This window comes from Protomyctophum parallelum, assembly GCF_964188405.1.
Source record: "Protomyctophum parallelum genome assembly, chromosome: 18".
Classification (NCBI taxonomy): Eukaryota; Metazoa; Chordata; class Actinopteri; order Myctophiformes; family Myctophidae; genus Protomyctophum; species Protomyctophum parallelum.
The window spans coordinates 18,097,948-18,116,908 of NC_139716.1; the positions used below are offsets into that span (position 1 = coordinate 18,097,948).

The 18,961-nt window shown below is 45.7% G+C and overlaps 1 protein-coding gene across 4 annotated transcripts in view; it reads left to right on the forward strand.

The window, feature by feature from the left end:
• The window catches only part of corin (corin, serine peptidase), a 47,827-nt gene that overhangs the window by 9,696 nt on the left and 19,170 nt on the right, over positions 1–18,961 (forward strand). For all 4 annotated transcript variants that reach the window (XM_083788399.1, XM_083788400.1, XM_083788401.1 and 1 more), the window contains exons 3-7: positions 10,687–10,995; positions 12,714–12,822; positions 15,872–15,970; positions 17,521–17,756; positions 18,305–18,418. In XM_083788399.1, the coding sequence (XP_083644525.1) occupies positions 10,687–10,995; positions 12,714–12,822; positions 15,872–15,970; positions 17,521–17,756; positions 18,305–18,418 (867 nt within the window). The remainder of the gene's footprint in view (positions 1–10,686; positions 10,996–12,713; positions 12,823–15,871; positions 15,971–17,520; positions 17,757–18,304; positions 18,419–18,961) is intronic.

The following is an 18,961-nucleotide window of genomic DNA, read 5'->3' on the forward strand; positions in this document are numbered from 1 at the left end:
CCCTGCTATTACACCTTCAGACATTGACGTCCCCCTGATCCTGTAGAGAATTTATTAGGGAATTTATAGGATTAGGGTTACTCTCAGGGTTATTCTCTCCCCTCCTTCATGTGACATATGATTGACACATTAAAACATATTATTGACATTTAAGTCTTTCAGAACTCCCTCCTGGACACCTCCTGTGGGACAAATAGTTAGTTACTTTTGATTATACATTTTGGCAATTATTCCATCTGTTGGGGGGCTTGGTTATTTAACCCAGACATTGCAAACCAATTATTCAAAGACATGAGCTTCCCGCATGCTCTCAGTCCCTCCTTGACACATACCAGGCCAGAATGACCCTCCTAGAACTCACTCAAGTTTAACCACCTCTCTTGGGGAGATAATATTGAAAGAACGCTTATTTTCAGTATTTGATTTTTTTTTCACTATTTTTATTGTGTTACATACTCTATATAAATTTTTGTAGTTGGTCTTCCCCTTACATTTTATTCCTCATTTTTGTAATTGTACCAATTTATATTGACCCCGTGTTTTTTCTCTGTGTTTTCATTATAATTTCAACTTGATTTGATATTGAACCTTTGGGAAAGGTCACTTAAAATGAATCATATTTGTAATTTGGACTCCCAGAGGGAACTTTTTCCCCCGAAAATAGCCGCTCTACATGCTGCCGCGTTGACATGGCATTATAGTGGCCCGACGTGCATTCATACCATACACAAACACTCCAACAGTTGCTACTAGTATGGAAGTCTATGGTGCTGCTCTCTCCCTTGTAACTCCTGCGGCTTTGTGCACAAATTAATGGTTCACAGGTGTCGTATATTAGAAGTAGCCTACACCTAATCTAATTAAACCATAGAGAAATGAGTTCTCTAAAACAAACTTCCGACTGTACTGTAGTGAAGTGAACCATTGTCAAAGCATCAGATCAGTACTGACCGTTGGACACGGCCAGTCAAGACTCCCTATTCCATTGACAACATGATTGACATTCAAGACACCAGGAACAGCATTACAGTACAGAATTTCCCCAAAATGGTTCAGCTCCATTGTTACAAGAGCATTTCTATTGACTCCTACTTTAGGCTACTTATGATCTAATTACACGACAACCATACCAACATGAGGCCTATTAATTAATGTTGAAAACACACGCGACGCGATTCCCCCCTTTATCATCACTAATCTTCCGGTCAGGGCACCCTGTACATACAGAACCGTGTTTCACTATCGTAACACCATACTAAAAAGGTCTCAATTTTGCATTTTTCCATTCATGTCACTGGGGAAAATTTTATTCCACTTGAGTCTTTCGGACCTCCCTCCAGCTCTCCTTTGAGGGCGCAGTCCCGGGCTAGACCCCTTTCCTCTTGAGGTCTACCACCCAGGCTACCCTGGAGAGAAGACTTCAAGTCTTTGCTTCCCGGCGGCTCCTTTTCAGAGCCCACCGATCACAAAGAGCACTGCTCGCCTACTAACGCATTCGTTTTTGGCTCACAGCGGCCTGACTGTACATTGAGCGGAGCAAGACGGCCAACAGTTCCATCTGAATGGACTTACTGTCATTTTGACTCCACCGACCGGTGACGCAGTCGATAGCGAGCTCCTGACCCCGTAGTGATGGTTGGCCACCCAGGAGGAACCCGACGGTCTGATCCGAGCCCCACTTCGCTATGGGATACCCAAACTTTGACCGTTTTCACCAGCCTTGCCTGTTCACAGAGTCCGTCACTTCCTAACGGCATCTCTGCTAGGTGTGGACTGTCATCCACGTACCACGCGTTTACCCCCAACATCATATACATGTGACAAAGGCGATTTCCTTTGACCTCTTGTCAATGACCTCTTGTCATACACGCGTTTGTCCGATGTATACAATGCGGCAAAGGCGCCGACTAGGGGAAACCACAGTAGGGTGTGCTCACCCTTCATTAGACACGGGGGCCTTCAGTTCCGTCTCCCCTGCACTATAAATGTGATTTAACGTGCCCTCGGAGCCTTGCGGTCCCACTGTCCCCTGTTATGAGCAAAGGTTTTGGGGAGCCCAATCCCCTTCCCTTACTCATACATTAATATCATGGGGACCTAGAATGGAGTTCTCTAAAACGAGCCAGAGACTGCGGACCTGGGTGCTCCAATCAGCGGCCCCTGCTTAAGGTGTCCGTGGACACTTTTGGGACACTGCTTTGGGATCGTTACTTGGTGCATCCTCCACAGATCTGCTGTTTGTATTTTGCCTGGAACTCCACAAAGTTCCCCATACTGAATGGAAAAATTTTACTTTACATCCTGCTTACATTAGGGTAAACTTACTTAAATTTGAAGTACTGTACTTACTTGGCCAATTTGAGCTATTTTCACTGAATGAGGCCCTAACGGCCATTGCCTGACGTTTTGTAGATCTGCTCTTTTTCTTTACTTTTACTCCAGTACAGTTTGAACCACAGCCAGTGTCTGTGACCTTGGGCCTAGTGAGAAAAGAGATAAACTGTCCATTGAGTCGCCAGGGCAGGCTACATATCGCTTTGACATTTTTTGATTCCAATAAAACATTAGATTACTATATTACTGCCGTACCAGGTCGTTTTGCCACATAATTCTCCATTTGTAGTTGACTTATATACACCATATCTAATCACACCCATGTGAAATGAGGGGCGCACCCTATATACTGTGTAGGCCTTCAAAGGGGCGAGGGATAGGGGGATGATTCTCTGTTCAATCAATTACTTTACACTATGGTTTTGCCCAATTGCCTTCCCTTACTTTTGAAAAAATATATAGTTTGATAGTGGTACTTCAATTGCGTGTAACTACATTTAATCACCCTAATTTAGTTGTCTTTAGTATTGTGTTTTTGTACCAACGGCGCCCAACCCTACGCAATCGCGCATTTATAATTTGTCATGAGAGTGTGTGAATCCACACTCATGCTCGGCCCATGTGTACAACTGAGGCAGGTCCAATATTTGATTTTAAATGGCTTTGGGCCTCTACTTGGGCAGAGTGGTGCAGGCAACGCACCCCTGGCCCATGACCTTGAGCAGTGTGGTCAGTGTCTCTGTGAGTGACTCCCCAGCACTCGGAACAGTTCTTTTTCTCCATAGCAGGTGGCATAGCAGTCTGGTGGCTGCGTGTGTCTGGCCCATGTGCTTAACCCAGTGCAGCACGGTCAATTCAATGTCTCTCAGCAAGTGCCCCCCCCCAACTCTGGAGCAGCGGTGGTGGTCTTGTGCTGGCTGGTTGCTGCAGTCGACAATGTCTCTTTGGTGGAACAGAGTGTACAACTGTCTCTGGAGATACGACAGTAGGCTGATGCATATGAAATCAAATATCCTCCCACCTGTGTTGTTGATTTTTAGACTATGCCCCCTCCTTCCTGGTCCCCTTCTAAGTTATGGTGTTGCTGGATTGCAACTTTACTATGCGGCGTTTGTACAAAATCACAATTTGTCTTTCCCATAATTTGACCCTAAACTATATTTCACTTGTGGAAAGTAAACACGTACTTCCTTAGCTCAATTAAGTACAATCTTGGGATGTTTCTATATAGTTTGAGTATTCACTTGTTTCACAATTACTTCACCACTACATAATTTGAACTATTTTACTTATTTTGCAAATATACCTAGACTTATATATATACTATACTGGGCGTTCAAGCTTGTGGATTGGCTATTTGTCCCTACACTCATTTTTAAATGTACACTCTCCCTTTGCACTTCGGCATTCTACACAATGAGTCTTACTTTTACTTTGAGTATGTTTGATTACTGAACAGGGCAAGGCCCTTCTACATGGGGCCATTTGATTCGCTTACTGGTGTACTTTTATTAAGTATATTTTTGAATTCTGGACTTTATTATTTACTCACTCTGGTGTTACTTGCACTAATTACACTTTGAAAACAACATACTTTTTGTCCCCCCATTCAAATACCCCAATATTTAGTCCGAGTCAGCCCCCTCCCACCCCTCCAGTAGTTGTACTAAAATTTTACTCGCTACAAGCTCCCAACCTGCCGACTGTGTTCTGCCTCTGGGCCATTTTAGTGCAGTAGGAAATCTGTGATCCACTTAATTACAATACCATTCACCAAATTATGAGTACAAACAACCACAAAATAAATGGAAATAGCTGCTCCACCAGCTCTCCATGTTCACTCATTTTGCCTGTGATAGCTGCCAGGTGCCATTTTGTCCTGATTCCCTTCATGTACACTATTCAAGGGGGGGTCCATTTTTTTTACAGAGGGCTATTAGCTACTAGTGTTGTGCCACATTGTGGACCCAGTGTACATATATTCACTTATATTATTAACTTAATGTATAATTTTCTTCTATATTTTGTCGCCCCAAGTTGAACATGGCTAGATTTCAACTACTTTTATCGCAATTAAGAACACAACTTATAACCTGTGGTCAGACAGCATAACCATAGTATATAATGATAATTCAAAAAATGTTGTTTTTATTAATTTTTCCCTGGCTGTGTGGTGCATTTATGACTATAGACATGATGGTACTTCAATGAAAATGATTGTTTCCGCTATACTCTGGTACTATCTCCAGCGAAGGCTAAGATCAATTTGCCCTCGTGACCTACACTTCAAAGACAACATCACGACCCTGCCCACTTTTACTGACCCACAACATCCCCCCTCAGTGACCACCCGACAGGCCTTTAGTCAAGGCCTCCCATCTTCAGCCTAAAAGTTCTCACTTAGGTCCTTCCCCGCCAATACACTGCCACAATACAATAACCACAGTACATTTAAGCTATAGAACCTAACAGCCACAACAGTTCCCACAACTCAGTGCGCGTCCACACTTAACTGCAACAACTCACACACAACAAACAAACTATGAGTCCGACTGATCCCAGCCAAACCTCACCCACACAGACCACTTACACACAGTTACTGACCAAGCGTTCTGTCACTTGCGTCCCCCCCCCCCTTTAACCTCTCTCTTATGGAGGGAGGTAAAATCAATGTAAAAATCCCTCCTAGATGGTGTACACTTACAATATCCCCTTTAAGGTGAACCCCACCCCTCTTACCGTTTTATTTTATTTTAGTCTGGTTTACATGTATTGAATACACTGGGGTTTTCCCCTGAACTGAATTCACACTTTGCAATTTATTCAGTCATTATTATTTTAATCAGACCCTACCCAACCCTCCCATAGTTCACGTACTATTATGTTTTATACTTGACTTTATTTATTCGATTATTATGATACCTTTCTCTCCCCCCCCACCCACTGCATGTGAAATTGAATATTATTGGGGCTTATGGTTTTGTAAATTGATTTCTTCCCAGATATCAAGCTTAAGGCCTGTCTACCGCTCAAATATTAGAACATTATTCCCCCCTTCTTTTAGAAGCGCACAAACGCGCACAGTCCAGATGGCAAAAAGTATTGACAGAAAGGCTATCTTTGTTTTGTGAAGAGTGAATTTCTACTCCCCGGAGTATTTTTTACTTAATTACAAATTTTAGTATCTTGAGCGCTACTGGGTATCACGTGACGTCAACTTCACACATTCTCTATCACACAAACCATCACACAAACCATCACACATGCACGCGCGTGCACACACGTGCATATGCGTGGCGAATATTTTACACTTGAGTCTTTCGGACCTCCCTCCAGCTCTCCTTTGAGGGCGCAGTCCCGGGCTAGACCCCTTTCCTCTTGAAGTCTACCACCCAGGCTACCCTGGAGAGAAGACTTCAAGTCTTTGCTTCCCGGCGGCTCCTTTTCAGAGCCCACCGATCACAAAGAGCACTGCTCGCCTACTAACGCATTCGCTTTCGGGTTACAGCGGCCTGACTGTACATTGAGCGGAGCAAGACGGCCAACAGTTCCATCTGAATGGACTTACTGTCATTATGACTCCACCGACCGGTGACGCAGTCGATAGCGAGCTCCTGACCCCGTAGTGATGGTTGGCCACCCAGGAGGAACCCGACGGTCTGATCCAGGCCCCACTTCGCTATGGGATACCCAAACTTTGACCGTTTTCACCAGCCTTGCCTGTTCACAGAGTCCGTCACTTCCTAACGGCATCTCTGCTAGGTGTGGACTGTCATCCACGTACCACGCGTTTACCCCCAACATCATATACATGTGACAAAGGCGATTTCCTTTGACCTCTTGTCATACACACGTTTGTCCGATGTATACAATGCGGCAAAGGCGCCGACTAGGGGAAACCACAGTAGGGTGTGCTCACCCTTCATTAGACACGGGGGCCTTCAGTTCCTTCTCCCCTGCACTATAGTGAGTTTTTAACGTGCCCTCGGAACCTTGCGGTCCCACTGTCCCCTGTTGTCGTGAAAGGTTTTGGGGAGCCCAAACCCCTTCCCCTCACGACATTCACTCTCAACCATTTTAATATACATACAAATAAGTTTACAGAAGAACATAATCAAAAATGTACAGTTATTTTATTATTTTTTTGTCTTTTTCTGGATCCTTAATTTTCTCTTTTGTCATGACTAGCCTTCCCTGGCTTTTCTGTGCTTATAAAGCAACAGATCTCTTAGCCCCCTGGCTTTTGCCTTCCCTGGCATCTCTGTGCCCTAAGCAACAGATCTCTTAGCCCCCTGGCTTTTTCCTTCCCTTAGGCTTGGTTGATGTATCGATATTACCATTTACCGCGATATTTGAAATCAATATCTATAAACAACTATAATTTGCCTAATAACTCAGTGCCCATGCATTGACTGGCACCGACGCCGAATTTCCAGCCAACCTAAAAAAGGTAATTGATAATACCGATATCAAAAAATCAATATCACCCAAGCCTCGTGCTACAATAATGTCTGATTAGGACATATTGAATTCACCATCTCTGTGCTTATAAAGCAACAGATCTCTTAGCCCCCTGGCTTTTGCCTTCCCTGGCATATCTGTGCTTATAAAGCCACAGATCTCTTAGCCCCCCCTGGCTTTTGCCTTCCCTGGCATCTCGGTGCTACAATAATGTCTGATCAGGACCTATTGAATTCACCCCTTCTCTGTCTGATCAGGACATGGCCTAATGGCTCCTCTGTGTCTAAGAAACAGATAACTTTTTACATAATATACATTTATCCGGATATCTCCCTTCATTAGACACTCAGGACCTTGAGGTTCAACCATGGAGCCCTAAGTTTCCATCCTTGAACCACAGTTTCCCCAGTGAACTCCACCTAGTAACTCTATTCACCAGACTCCTTATATAGGTGGTCGGCAATTATTAATAATATTATTATTTTTTCCTATGCCTATTATTGTTATTTATTCTATTATCCTGACTATTATACTTTATCTAGTTCCCCACTGGCCAGGTGAGAAACTGAAAATATTGCGGATATTATTATTATTTCACAGCACCTCTTGATTGATTGATTGGTTGTATATTTATATATTTTATTAAATCACCTATAACCCCTTTTTTAGAAGCGCACAACAGTGCACCAAGGCGTCTTTTTTTAAAGAAATTTCCAGGCAGCTTTTTAAAGAAAATTCCAAGCAGCAAAAAGTATATAATATGCATGTGGGCGTGGCTTATCTGGGGAAGCGCCCAGATAACACTTGAGAAAAGGAAATTATGATTTTATGCCTCTCGGTTCAATAATTATTAAACAACCACATGAAATAAGCTGTTACCAGGCCACCGTGTGGCCACCTTGTGCAATTTTTCAATTAACTTTTCGGAATTATTATTATTCTCCTCTCCACTGTTATGATGAAATGGAATGGTTATAACCTTTTTATTAAAAGTAAAAATAAAAGTCAATTAAGTCAAACGTCACCTGTCTACACGTCAAGATGAGCGAGCAATCAGTCCATGTCAGGTAACTATCAGTTTCCTACTGTCCAATGCAGAGGGAATAGTCGGTCATCATATCTGTCTACTGGTCATCAGAAGAGGAACATGGTCTATGTTTGTCAGTCAAAATAAAACCAATAAATATTAAATCAAATCAAACCAAAATTATGGGCTTTTATAGTGCCACCATGTGGCCAACTTGTGTACTTATTTTCCAATTAATTTTCATAATTATTATGACACTCCTATTATATTTTTGTAACCATGGCGCTTACAGTTTCCCAAGGAAAAATGTTTGCTCCCCTTTGAAAACGGTCTCGTCTGGAGCTGTCAATGTGTTAAATGGTGAAATCTACAATTCTTTCCCAGCCGGGTTTTTTAGGGAGGGTATTCACACAACCTTCGTTTACACAACATTACCCACCTCACTGACTTCTTATCTGACTCCATTTGCTCTCTCTCTGGGTAATTTGTGTCCCCCAAAAACTGGGGAGGTTGTATTTTATGATTTGACATAACGGGACAACTTGTGCATGTCCAGTGGTGGAAAGTAACCAAGTACCTCTACTTAAGTACTGTACCTAAGTACAACTTTGATGCCGATACTTTTGCACTTTTACTCAAGTACTTTTTCAATTCCGTACTTTTACTTGTGAAGGAGTAGTTCTAAATTGCAGTATTGGTACCTCCACTTAAGCAAAATAACTGAGTACCTATTCCACCACTGTGCATGTCCCAGGTTGGCATTTTTTTTTTTTGACCCACTCAATGTCGCAAATCCCTCCTCTGAGTGGCAGGACTTGGTGTACTTTTCAATTTATCAATATTTTTTAGACAGGCGCCAGGCTGAGACACAACAAAACCAGTTCCCATCACATTCCGGGCCCAGACGCACACACACATTGCACACACACTGATAAGAAAAGCGCCTCGCTGTGGCAGGGTGTGTGGGGCACGACACTGCACTAGCACACACACACATTCAAATACGCATGCCCACACACACTGCCCGCACGCACACACATCCAACTACGCATGCACACACACACAAAGGCGCATGCACAGACACTGCACTGTCATCCCCACTGCTAGGCGCACATACACACCCATTGCACGCACATACACACACATTGCACGCACCTTCCGCTTCCCCTTACACACCGAGTCACACGCACGCACACGCGCGCACACGCCCGCACACACACATACTTTTACAGCGAGCGCCTCCATTTTCCATTCTTTTTTTTCAGCAAAACATCAAAATCAACAGAGCTATACCAGCGGGTATAGGATATTTCACTTATGCAAACACAACACAGTTGGCAACAAACAGAGCATAGCGTGTTCACAATGGTATCACATCCAAACATTATCACTTAAAATTGATTCCCCATTTAGATAAAACTAATAAGCCGACCTACACACAGCCCCAAGCTGGTAGAAATCTGCATCCAAATGCATTTTTTAAAGGCCCTTTCTAGCCAGCTATGGGGCCATGTCTAGACTACAATACTGGTCAAAATGACCCAACCTGCTGGACAAGATAACCGCTTTCAATCACGTCGGGGTCGTCACGCTGATGCGCCATCCTGTTGAGAGGGTTATCTAATAGTCCAATAAACAGGCTGTACACTTAAAATTATGGATTCACAAGATCTGGCATTTATTGATTGCCCACAATTATCCCAAATTGAATGGTCATGTGATATATACATGTGAACAGCAAAGACACATATGAAAGCAAATACGACCTGTTACGTCACGAATTCGGATTCGATCATTATCAGTCCACAGATTTGGGGGCCCCGCGAAGCACAGGACAGAGAGCTTGTCTATCCTGGAGAATTCTGACGTGTCCCTCTCTGCCCTGACAATATATACAGTACAGTCGCAATCTCACTGAATTGACCTTGCATACACACAGCTCAGGCGGCACACTCTGAAAGTAATGGTAACTGCTTGAAGGGTCTACTTTACCCCACCAACACACCCACACAAACACACACTCACTCACACACACACACACGCACACACACACACACACACACACACACACACACACACACACACACACACACACACACACACCGTGGTGTTTGGTGAGGCCACTTTGCTGTAGGAGTCGCATCAATACTGATTCATAATTTATACATTAAGAAGACACTGTTATGTTTGAGCTGCTTACAAACAATCCAGGGTGTTTTAGAGAAGGGAGATGAGTCTATGACGTGTGGAGCATTGTCCAGGGTGTTTTAGAGAAGGAAGAACAGTCTGGGACGTGTGGAGCGTTGTCCAGAGTGTTTTAGAGAAGGAAGAACAGTCTGGGACGTGTGGAGCGTTGTCCAGGGTGTTTTAGAGAAGGGAGAAGAGTCTGGGACGTGTGGAGCGTTGTCCAGGGTGTTTTAGAGAAGGGAGAACAGTCTGGGACGTGTGGAGCGTTGTCCAGGGTGTTTTAGAGAAGAGAGAAGAGTCTAGGACATGTGGAGCGTTGTCCAGGGTGGTTTAGAGAAGAGTCTGTGTGGAGCGTTGTCCAGGGTGTTTTAGAGAAGAATCTAGGACGTGTGGAGCGTTGTCCAGGGTGTTTTAGAGAAGAGTCTGTGTGGAGCGTTGTCCAGGGTGTTTTAGAGAAGTGAGAAGAGTCTGGGATGTGTGGAGCGTTGTCCAGGATTTTCTTTTGGAAGGGTTCTGGCTGAATTTTAGGCTTATGGTTAAAGAATTCTGAAAATGTCATTCAATCACTGTCTAATAATAATACAATTACAAACCTCTGTTTGTGTGTGTGTGTGTGTGTGTGTGTGTGTGTGTGTGTGTGTGTGTGTGTGTGTGTGTGTGTGTGCATGTGCGTGCAGGTGGTCTACTAGACTCCCCCCCCGTCCCCTCCTCCTCGGACCCCGTCACCATTGGCAACAACCAATCACAGCGCCTCGCCGCCAACAACGCCACCGCCCCCTACAACGCCACCGCCCCCTACCGTAGCCATGGCGACGGGAGCCCGGACTGGACCACAACCCCGCCTTCATCTTCATCTTCATCATTATCATCATCATCTTCACTGGCCACTCCCACTCAGCATTTCACCCAGGCCCCCGATTGGCTGACCTCCGTGACTTCACTGACCACTCCCTGGCCAATTGGCACCACCGCCGCAACCGACACAGGTAATCATGGGAACACACACGCACACACGTCAGGGGTTGTCATTCTTAAGCCTCGCCCTTCCATAGGCTCCACCCAGTACAACAGACAAACCCCACCCCTTCCATAGGCTCCACCCAGTACAACAGACAAACCCCACCCCTTCCATAGGCTCCACCCAGTACAACAGACAAACCCTACCCCTTCCATAGGCTCCACCCAGTACAACAGACAAACCCCACCCCTTCCATAGGCTCCACCCAGTACAACAGACAAACCCTACCCCTTCCATAGGCTCCACCCAGTACAACAGACAAACCCCACCCCTTCCATAGGCTCCACCCAGTACAACAGATAAACCACGCCCCTTCCACAGGATCCACCCAGTGTCACACTGTGGTTGTACTGTGAAGTTTTCACTCAGGAAAATAGAGTACAAATATGATTTGTGTGCGACTGTGCGTGCGTGCATGCGTGCGTGAGAGAGAGTATGAGCAGAATTCTGATCTACTGTCCTCCACAACTGACCTGAGAGAGAGACAGACAGACGGACGCAGAGAGAGACAGAGTGTGCAGTGTCTCTCGTCCAAGAGCTATAATAATTATAACAATAAATCATGTATTCTCTTTAGGAATTCTCCTCGTCTCTGTCTTTGTCCTTCCGTCTGTCTGTCTCTCTGTCTGTCTGTCTCTCTCTGTGTGTCTGTCTGTCTCTCTGTCTGTCTCTATGTCTGTCTCTCTCTCAGTGACTTTGAGTTGGTAAGGAGAATAGCAATGAGTCTGTCTGTCTGTCTGGATGTACAATTATCTTTTTTTACCAGCTTGTGAAGCCGGTCTTTATATTAAATCGCTGAGCTAGCAGTGACTTTTTCCCATGACTCTCTCCTCATTGGCTGTCCTTGAAGCCAATGGGGAATCTGCAATGCCTTCCCATACTCTGAACGTGCGTAAGAGCGTCATCACTGACTGACTGAATCAGTCAGCGCAACATCCTCTCAGGCTGTGGGATCTACATAAAGAGCCAAATGTGCACATTTCTTACGGCCGTCTGTCTGTCTGTCTGTCTGTCTGTCTGTCTGTCTGTCTGTCTGTCTGTCTGTCTGTCTGTCTGTCTGTCTGTCTGTCTGTCTGTCTGTCTGTCTGTCTGTCTGTCTGTCTGTCTGTCTGTCTGTCTGTCTGTCTGTCTGTCTGTCTGTCTGTCTGTCTGTCTGTCTGTCTGTCTGTCTGTCTGTCTGTCTGTCTGTCTGTCTGTCTGTCTGTCTGTCTGTCAGGGTGATAACCTGTCTGTCTCGCTACCTGCCCGTCTCTTAGGGTGATAACCTGTCTGTCTCTCTACCTGTCCGTCTCTCAGGGTGATAACCTGTCTGTTCTCTACCTGTCTGTCTCTCAGGGTGATAACCTGTCTGTTCTCTACCTGTCTGTCTCTCAGGGTGATAACCTGTCTGTTCTCTACCTGTCTGTCTCTCAGGGTGATAACCTGTCTGTTCTCTACCTGCCCGTCTCTCAGGGTTATAACCTGTCTGTTCTCTACCTGTCTGTCTCTCAGGGTGATAACCTGTCTGTTCTCTACCTGCCCGTCTCTCAGGGTGATAACCTGTCTGTTCTCTACCTGTCCGTCTCTCAGGGTGATAACCTGTCTGTTCTCTACCTGTCCGTCTCTCAGGGTTATAACCTGTCTGTTCTCTACCTGTCTGTCTCTCAGGGTGATAACCTGTCTGTTCTCTACCTGTCTGTCTCCCAGGCTGTCGGACAATCACAGAGACTCAGTGTCTGATGCTTCCCTACAACCAAACATGGTCGTCTTCCCCGGTTGCCGTGGTGAAAAGTTCAGAGGTCGACATGATGCTGAGGTAATTGCCGCTCTTTATCCCGGCGATGTGTTTTCATTGGCTACTGGGGCTGTGATATGTTTTCATTGGCTACTGGGCTGTGAGTGTGATATGTTTTCATTGGTTACTGGACTGTGATATGTTTTTATAGAGAGACACGGGGACTACAAATGTCATGCCTTCAAACGAGACAGCGTCCCCACTTCTGCTCCGTTAGAACGGTGTACTGCAGACCAGCCCATAGAAGTCCATTGAAATTTAACTGTAGTTAGCCTACTTTTAAAATAATATGAAATGAACTGAAGACTATATTGATTTGAATAAAAATATGTTTCCAAATGTATGAAGTGTCTTTGTCAACATATATTGTTGTTTTCTCGTATTTCACATTTAATTTACCACTTGAATGAGTTACCCATAATGTTAACAGAGCAGAGGGGAGACGGCAGACAGAGAACCTGTCGCTGGGATGTCACTGCCTTTACGAGGCTACGAGCGCCGACTTTGAAGAGTGGAATTCTCAATAATACATCTCGATCCCAACTGACTTTGTTATTCCTTGCGCAAGCAGAGCGTGCAAGTACTAGTTTCGCCCAGGACGATATTCAATGCGTATGCACCATCCCAGCAAATGACGTAATGACTACTTGTGCCTGATACGGCAGTGGTGCCAGATTACATACATGTATACATAGGCGCATTACCTTTAATCCTCCCAACACTAAAACATATCGTCATTACGTCACCATCGAAAACCAATTACACTCTGGCATTGGGTCCTTTAATCCACATCTTTCTTACGTCATCATTGAGAGCTAGTTATATACCAGTTATACCCTGACGTCATATGCTGGGACGGTGCATACTGTATGCATCAAAAGTGGCGCAAAGTAACCACAGTATACCGCTAATCAACTTACAAATTACATATACACAGAGGCATTTAGTATTAATATCACTATAGTCCAAGATTAAGTCAATTTAAAGAAATTGACAATTTAAAATAAATATTTAAATAATTATAATGTATACGTGATAATATATACTTTTTTTTTCATCGTATATCGATGATTTATTTTTCTTTGAGAAACTAAAAAGGGATCCAGAATAATTCTAAATAGATAAAACTATTTATTTTATAGATAGAAACTTGTAACATACTTCATAATACTACTTTTTTACATGCATGAAGTAGGTAGGTAGTAAATAGCTAAACCTAATAATTCAACATTTAAAACGTTCCTTCACAGAGAAGCTGAGATTTGACAGTTTGTAGCGGTCGACAGTCATTTATGGCCTACTATTGTCAACTAGTGCCAACCTGGGGAGAGCAACGGACTGACCTCATGCTTCCTTCAATGCATGAGGATGTCAAAGCCACTTCTTTTCACCTGACATGGGGGGAGTTTCCCTGGTTGGACGTAGCGTGTGGAAGGAACACGTTATTCCGACCAGTTACTTCCCGTCCATCAGGCTGGCCAGGGGGAGGCAGTTTAGAGACCAGAATTACTGCATGTTTTTTTGTGAGGGTACCTACCCTAGGGGACACTCCACACAGAAAGGCCCTTTCGCCAACCCCACCTAGGGAATGGGCACTGATGACGCGGACGAGAGTACACCAGTGTTGTTTTTGGCAGCAAATTTAGGGGGGTCGTGACAGAGCCGAAGAGTTTGATCAATCCTCAAGGGAGCCCTTCCCCCCCCGCAGCCCCGCCTCCCCGCACCCCCCGTCCCCCGTCCCCCGCCGCAGCGCGGAAAAAAATAAGTTGTTGTTTTCGCTGGTACTTTATAAAGCAGCTTCTATAGGCCAATGTCCAAGCCAAGGTGAGGACTTTCAGGACTATATTATTATTATTATGAGAGAGAGAGAGAGAGAGAGAGAGAGAGAGGGAGAGAGGGAGGGAGAGAGAGAGAGGGAGGGAGGGAGAGGGAGATATAAAGAGATACGGAGGGAGAGAGAGAGATCATAGGCGGCGGGTGCGTTTTACCTTTGGGTAGGCTACAGAATTGCGTTGGGGGGGGACTGTCGCCGCGGATTTATTTATTTATTTCCCAAATGTTCTAAAAATGAGTTATTTTAGCATACTTTTACCAATTAATTAGCCTATACACAGACAACGACTGATCAGCCTATTTTGGACGATATGGGTCTTTTCTCGAGTCAGTGTGTAGTCTCACTAGTCTGTGTAGGGTCACTTTGGTGAATTCTTGATCAGTGTTATTATGTCACGACTCAAGAACAACTACCATGAAATTCTGACACGCTTTGATGTTGTGGACATCTGGCTAGGTGAAAACAAAAGAAACCCGATTAGCATTTGAGTACTTTTTAACACCTCTTGGACGGCCGGCGGAGTAGTCTCTCAAGACAGACTGTTGCCTCGCAACAATTGAGGAACAACAGGGGAGGCGCTGTTTTCCCGAATATTTGACGATGGGATTCTCATATTGCCGGCGGAGAGGTCCAAAATGTTAATTGGAATTCCCAGAAAAGATGTAATGTAAATGTAAAATGTCCACGAAAATCTTCATGGGGGCCTAAAGAGGCCCTGGGAGTCTTCATGGGGGCTGCGGCCCCGCGGCCCCCACAGACTCTACGTGGTTGGGGCGTGACCTTTTACGCAAACCCGTCACTGTAATTTCCATGCTCATGACTGGCAATGTTGATGTTGTGATGTCATAATATCTCATTCCCCGCCGATAGTCTTTTGACGCCTTCACCTATAGGCTACTATAGGCCCTCGATGCCGATGCTTTTTTAATATATTGATTATACGCTTCACAACTCTGTTCTGCAAACACTCCTAACACTCCGGTTCCGGTGCGATGGAGAAAAAATTGCGGGGACACGTTACATGATTTTCCACTTCCTGTTTCTCCGTTTCCGAGTCAAACGGCTTTCAAGATAAGACAGTTCTCCATAGGGATGAATGGTTGGCGTTCTACGAGTATCAATTCAGGCACCAGATGGCGGTGTCGGCGGCAAATGAGTTGATGATGTCATCCTTGATGTTGTGATGTCATGGTTGATGTTGTGATGTCATCGTTAATGATGTAATTTCCTTGGCAGGTTCTTCAGCTACCTGAGCAGACTGTCCTGTTACAAACACATCATGCTGTTTGGGTGTTCCCTGGGACTGCCCGAATGTGTTACTGTCACTGCTACCAGGTACACACACACACACACACACACACACACACACACACACACACACACACACACACACACACACACAGTTCAAGCCCAGCCTGAAGCCCGACACCTTTGCTAGCGTGCACTTTCACTGGTGTGTGCGGCACAGCCGCCGCTGTGTCAGCTGTGCTCTGCTCTGATAAAAAACAAACATGTCAAGAACACGTGCGACCCACTCAGGTCGACAGTTACAGGTCGGGCGGTATACACCTGTCTGTCAAACGGTAACGCAGGTGTCATAGGTCGTAGCATGGAAACCAAGACGACGCAGGTAAAAAAATTGCCCTGGGTGGGGAGATTAAGTCTGGCACTCCTCAGTCTGAAATACATTTTGCCAGTAGCAGGGCGGTGCCGAAATGAACCAGGCCTTCAACCATGCCTTGAACAGTGCAAAACCAATTGGCTCCTTACTTAAACGTGCTAATTATTATTAATTAAAATGCTTCCTGTTCGGAGCTCCTCCCCACGATACAACTTGTCCTTACAATTAAAAATGTATAGGCATTTAGTAGACGCTCTTAATCCAGAGCCATTTACAGTAAGCACCTGTCCCCACTTTTGGTGTGTGTGTGTGTGTGTGTGTGTGTGTGTGTGTGTGTGTGTGTGTGTGTGTGTGTGTGTGTGTGTGTGTGTGTGTGTGTGTGTGTGTGTGTGTGTGTGTGTGTGTGTGTGTGTGTGTGTGTGTGTGTGTGTGTGTGCGTGCGTGCGTGCGTGCGTGCGTGCGTGCGTCTGCGTGCGTCTGCGTGCGTGCGTGCGCCTGCTGCTGTCGTCACGTGCTGTGCTGCTGTACAAGCAAGCGGACATGCTCAGACATGCCCACGATGGTCCCGGATGGCTGGGTGAAATTCACTGCCCAAAATGTATATAACGGCAGGCGAGCCCGAGCCCGGCCCGTTGGTCAAGTACAGAAACGGTCCAAGCCTGGCCCATTTTGGCGGACCGGGGCTTGGACCCCCCTGGTCGGGTCGAGTCTTCAGTCTAACTAACACACTGTTTCCTGAAGACTGGGTCACGACCCACGGGTGGGTCGTGGGAGGTGTGAATTGGGTCGCTAAAATATGTTTTTGCATGTGTGTGTGTGTCAGATCTCATTTCAGTCAGTGTGACAGAGTTATTCTTGGCTCACACACACACACACACACACACACACACACACACACACACACACACACACACACACACACACACACCAGTGTCCCATTTATAGTCCTTAAACAGCTGTGACTTAGAGAGAGAGAGAGAGAGAGAGAGAGGGAGGGGAGGAGCGGAGCAGGAAGTCAAGTGTGTGTGTGTGTGTGTGTGTGTGTGTGTGTGTGTGTGTGTGTGTGTGTGCGTGTGCGTGTGCGAGCGTGTGTGTGTGTGTGTGCGCGCACGCGTGTGTGCATTCAGACAGGTGATTCTCCCCTGCAGGTCGTTTTTCGAGTCGGCCAGGGTGGGCTGTGAAGCCGTCCTAAATGTGTGTGTGTGTGTGTGTGCGTGTGCATGTGCGTGTGCGTTCGTGTGTGCGCATGTGTGTGTGCGTGCAGACGGGTCATCCTGCCCTGCAGGTCGTTCTGCGAGTCGGCCAGGGAGGGCTGTGAACCCGTCCTACAGATGTTCAACGCGTCCTGGCCGGACTTCCTGCGCTGCTCGCAGTTCAGTGATGTCACTTCCTCTGCGTCGCCCCCGACGACGATGATGACGGCCGCGGCGGCAACAGGCCCCGCCTCCTCCGATAGTACTACATCCTGTTATTCTCCGCGGCAAATCACTGGAAAACCATGTGAGTTAAAAAAAAAACTATACATTTATTGTTGTAGGCCTAGTTACTGTAGCCTGGTAGAACCACTCCCCCTGCTGGACAACATTTGCATTCTACCAGCTACGGGTGAGTCTGGGATCTCTCAGGCAGAGACGATGTACTCCGGACCAATTCTGGCCAGAGCGATATGCGGGAGGCGGAGGAGAGACTGCGGAGAGACGGAGGGCGACTAGAGGCGGGATCAACGCAAGACTTATGACATATTGAAGCTGTGCTACAGGGCAATGTAAAGTAAACACAGGAGGAGGAGATATCAGATTTTTGTCCCACTGCTTCCGGGTTCATCGTTTCTGCATGAGAGATCCCAGATGCAGGCAGGAGGAGCGAACTTGAGACTTTCACAGGAAGCGGCTTTCCCTTTCTACTTTTTTGGTGAAAGTGTAATACATGCTTGCACTGAAGCGCCATATAATTAGTGGCCAAACACAAGTGTTAAAGGTCCTGGTAGGAGATAAAAAACAGCAGCAATCATCATATTAGTTCATATGTATTATTTTGTTCCTATACAGCGCTGTGCGGTGGTCATGACCACTTCCTGTGTGCGACGGGGTTATGCGTGCCCCAGAAACTGGTGTGCAACGGATACAATGACTGTGACGACTGGAGCGACGAGTCGCACTGTGGTGAGACGCACGCACTTACGCACAGTCGCACACACGCACATATGCGCACACACGCACATCACGCACATACAAACAGTTTAACAACGAATTTATGTCCACACACAGGGGACATAAATTCACACATATTTCAGGTGCAGGAAAGGTTACATTCATCATCATCATCATCCTTCGAGTGCCCTCGAGATCTGTGACACAAGCTGCTTCCACTGGTCTCTGTTGCTCATCGCCACACCAAGTTCATTCACAGTCAGTCCTGTGTCTCTACTCCACAGAAGAATATCCGAAATGACCTGGGGCCCGTTCCACGAAACTTGGATTAGAAATTAAGCCGGGCTTTAACACATATCCTGGCTTAATATATCCTGGATCAGTGATTAACCGGTTTCATGAAAGCTGGTTGATCTTGCCAGATTAACTTAACCAGTTAACCTGGATATGTTGAGGCTTGATTCGGTTTCATGAAAGTGATGCTACATTAGTTACCATGGAAACTAATGCTTTGGACTTAGCCTGCTCCGGACCAGGCTAACAGCCAGGTTTAAC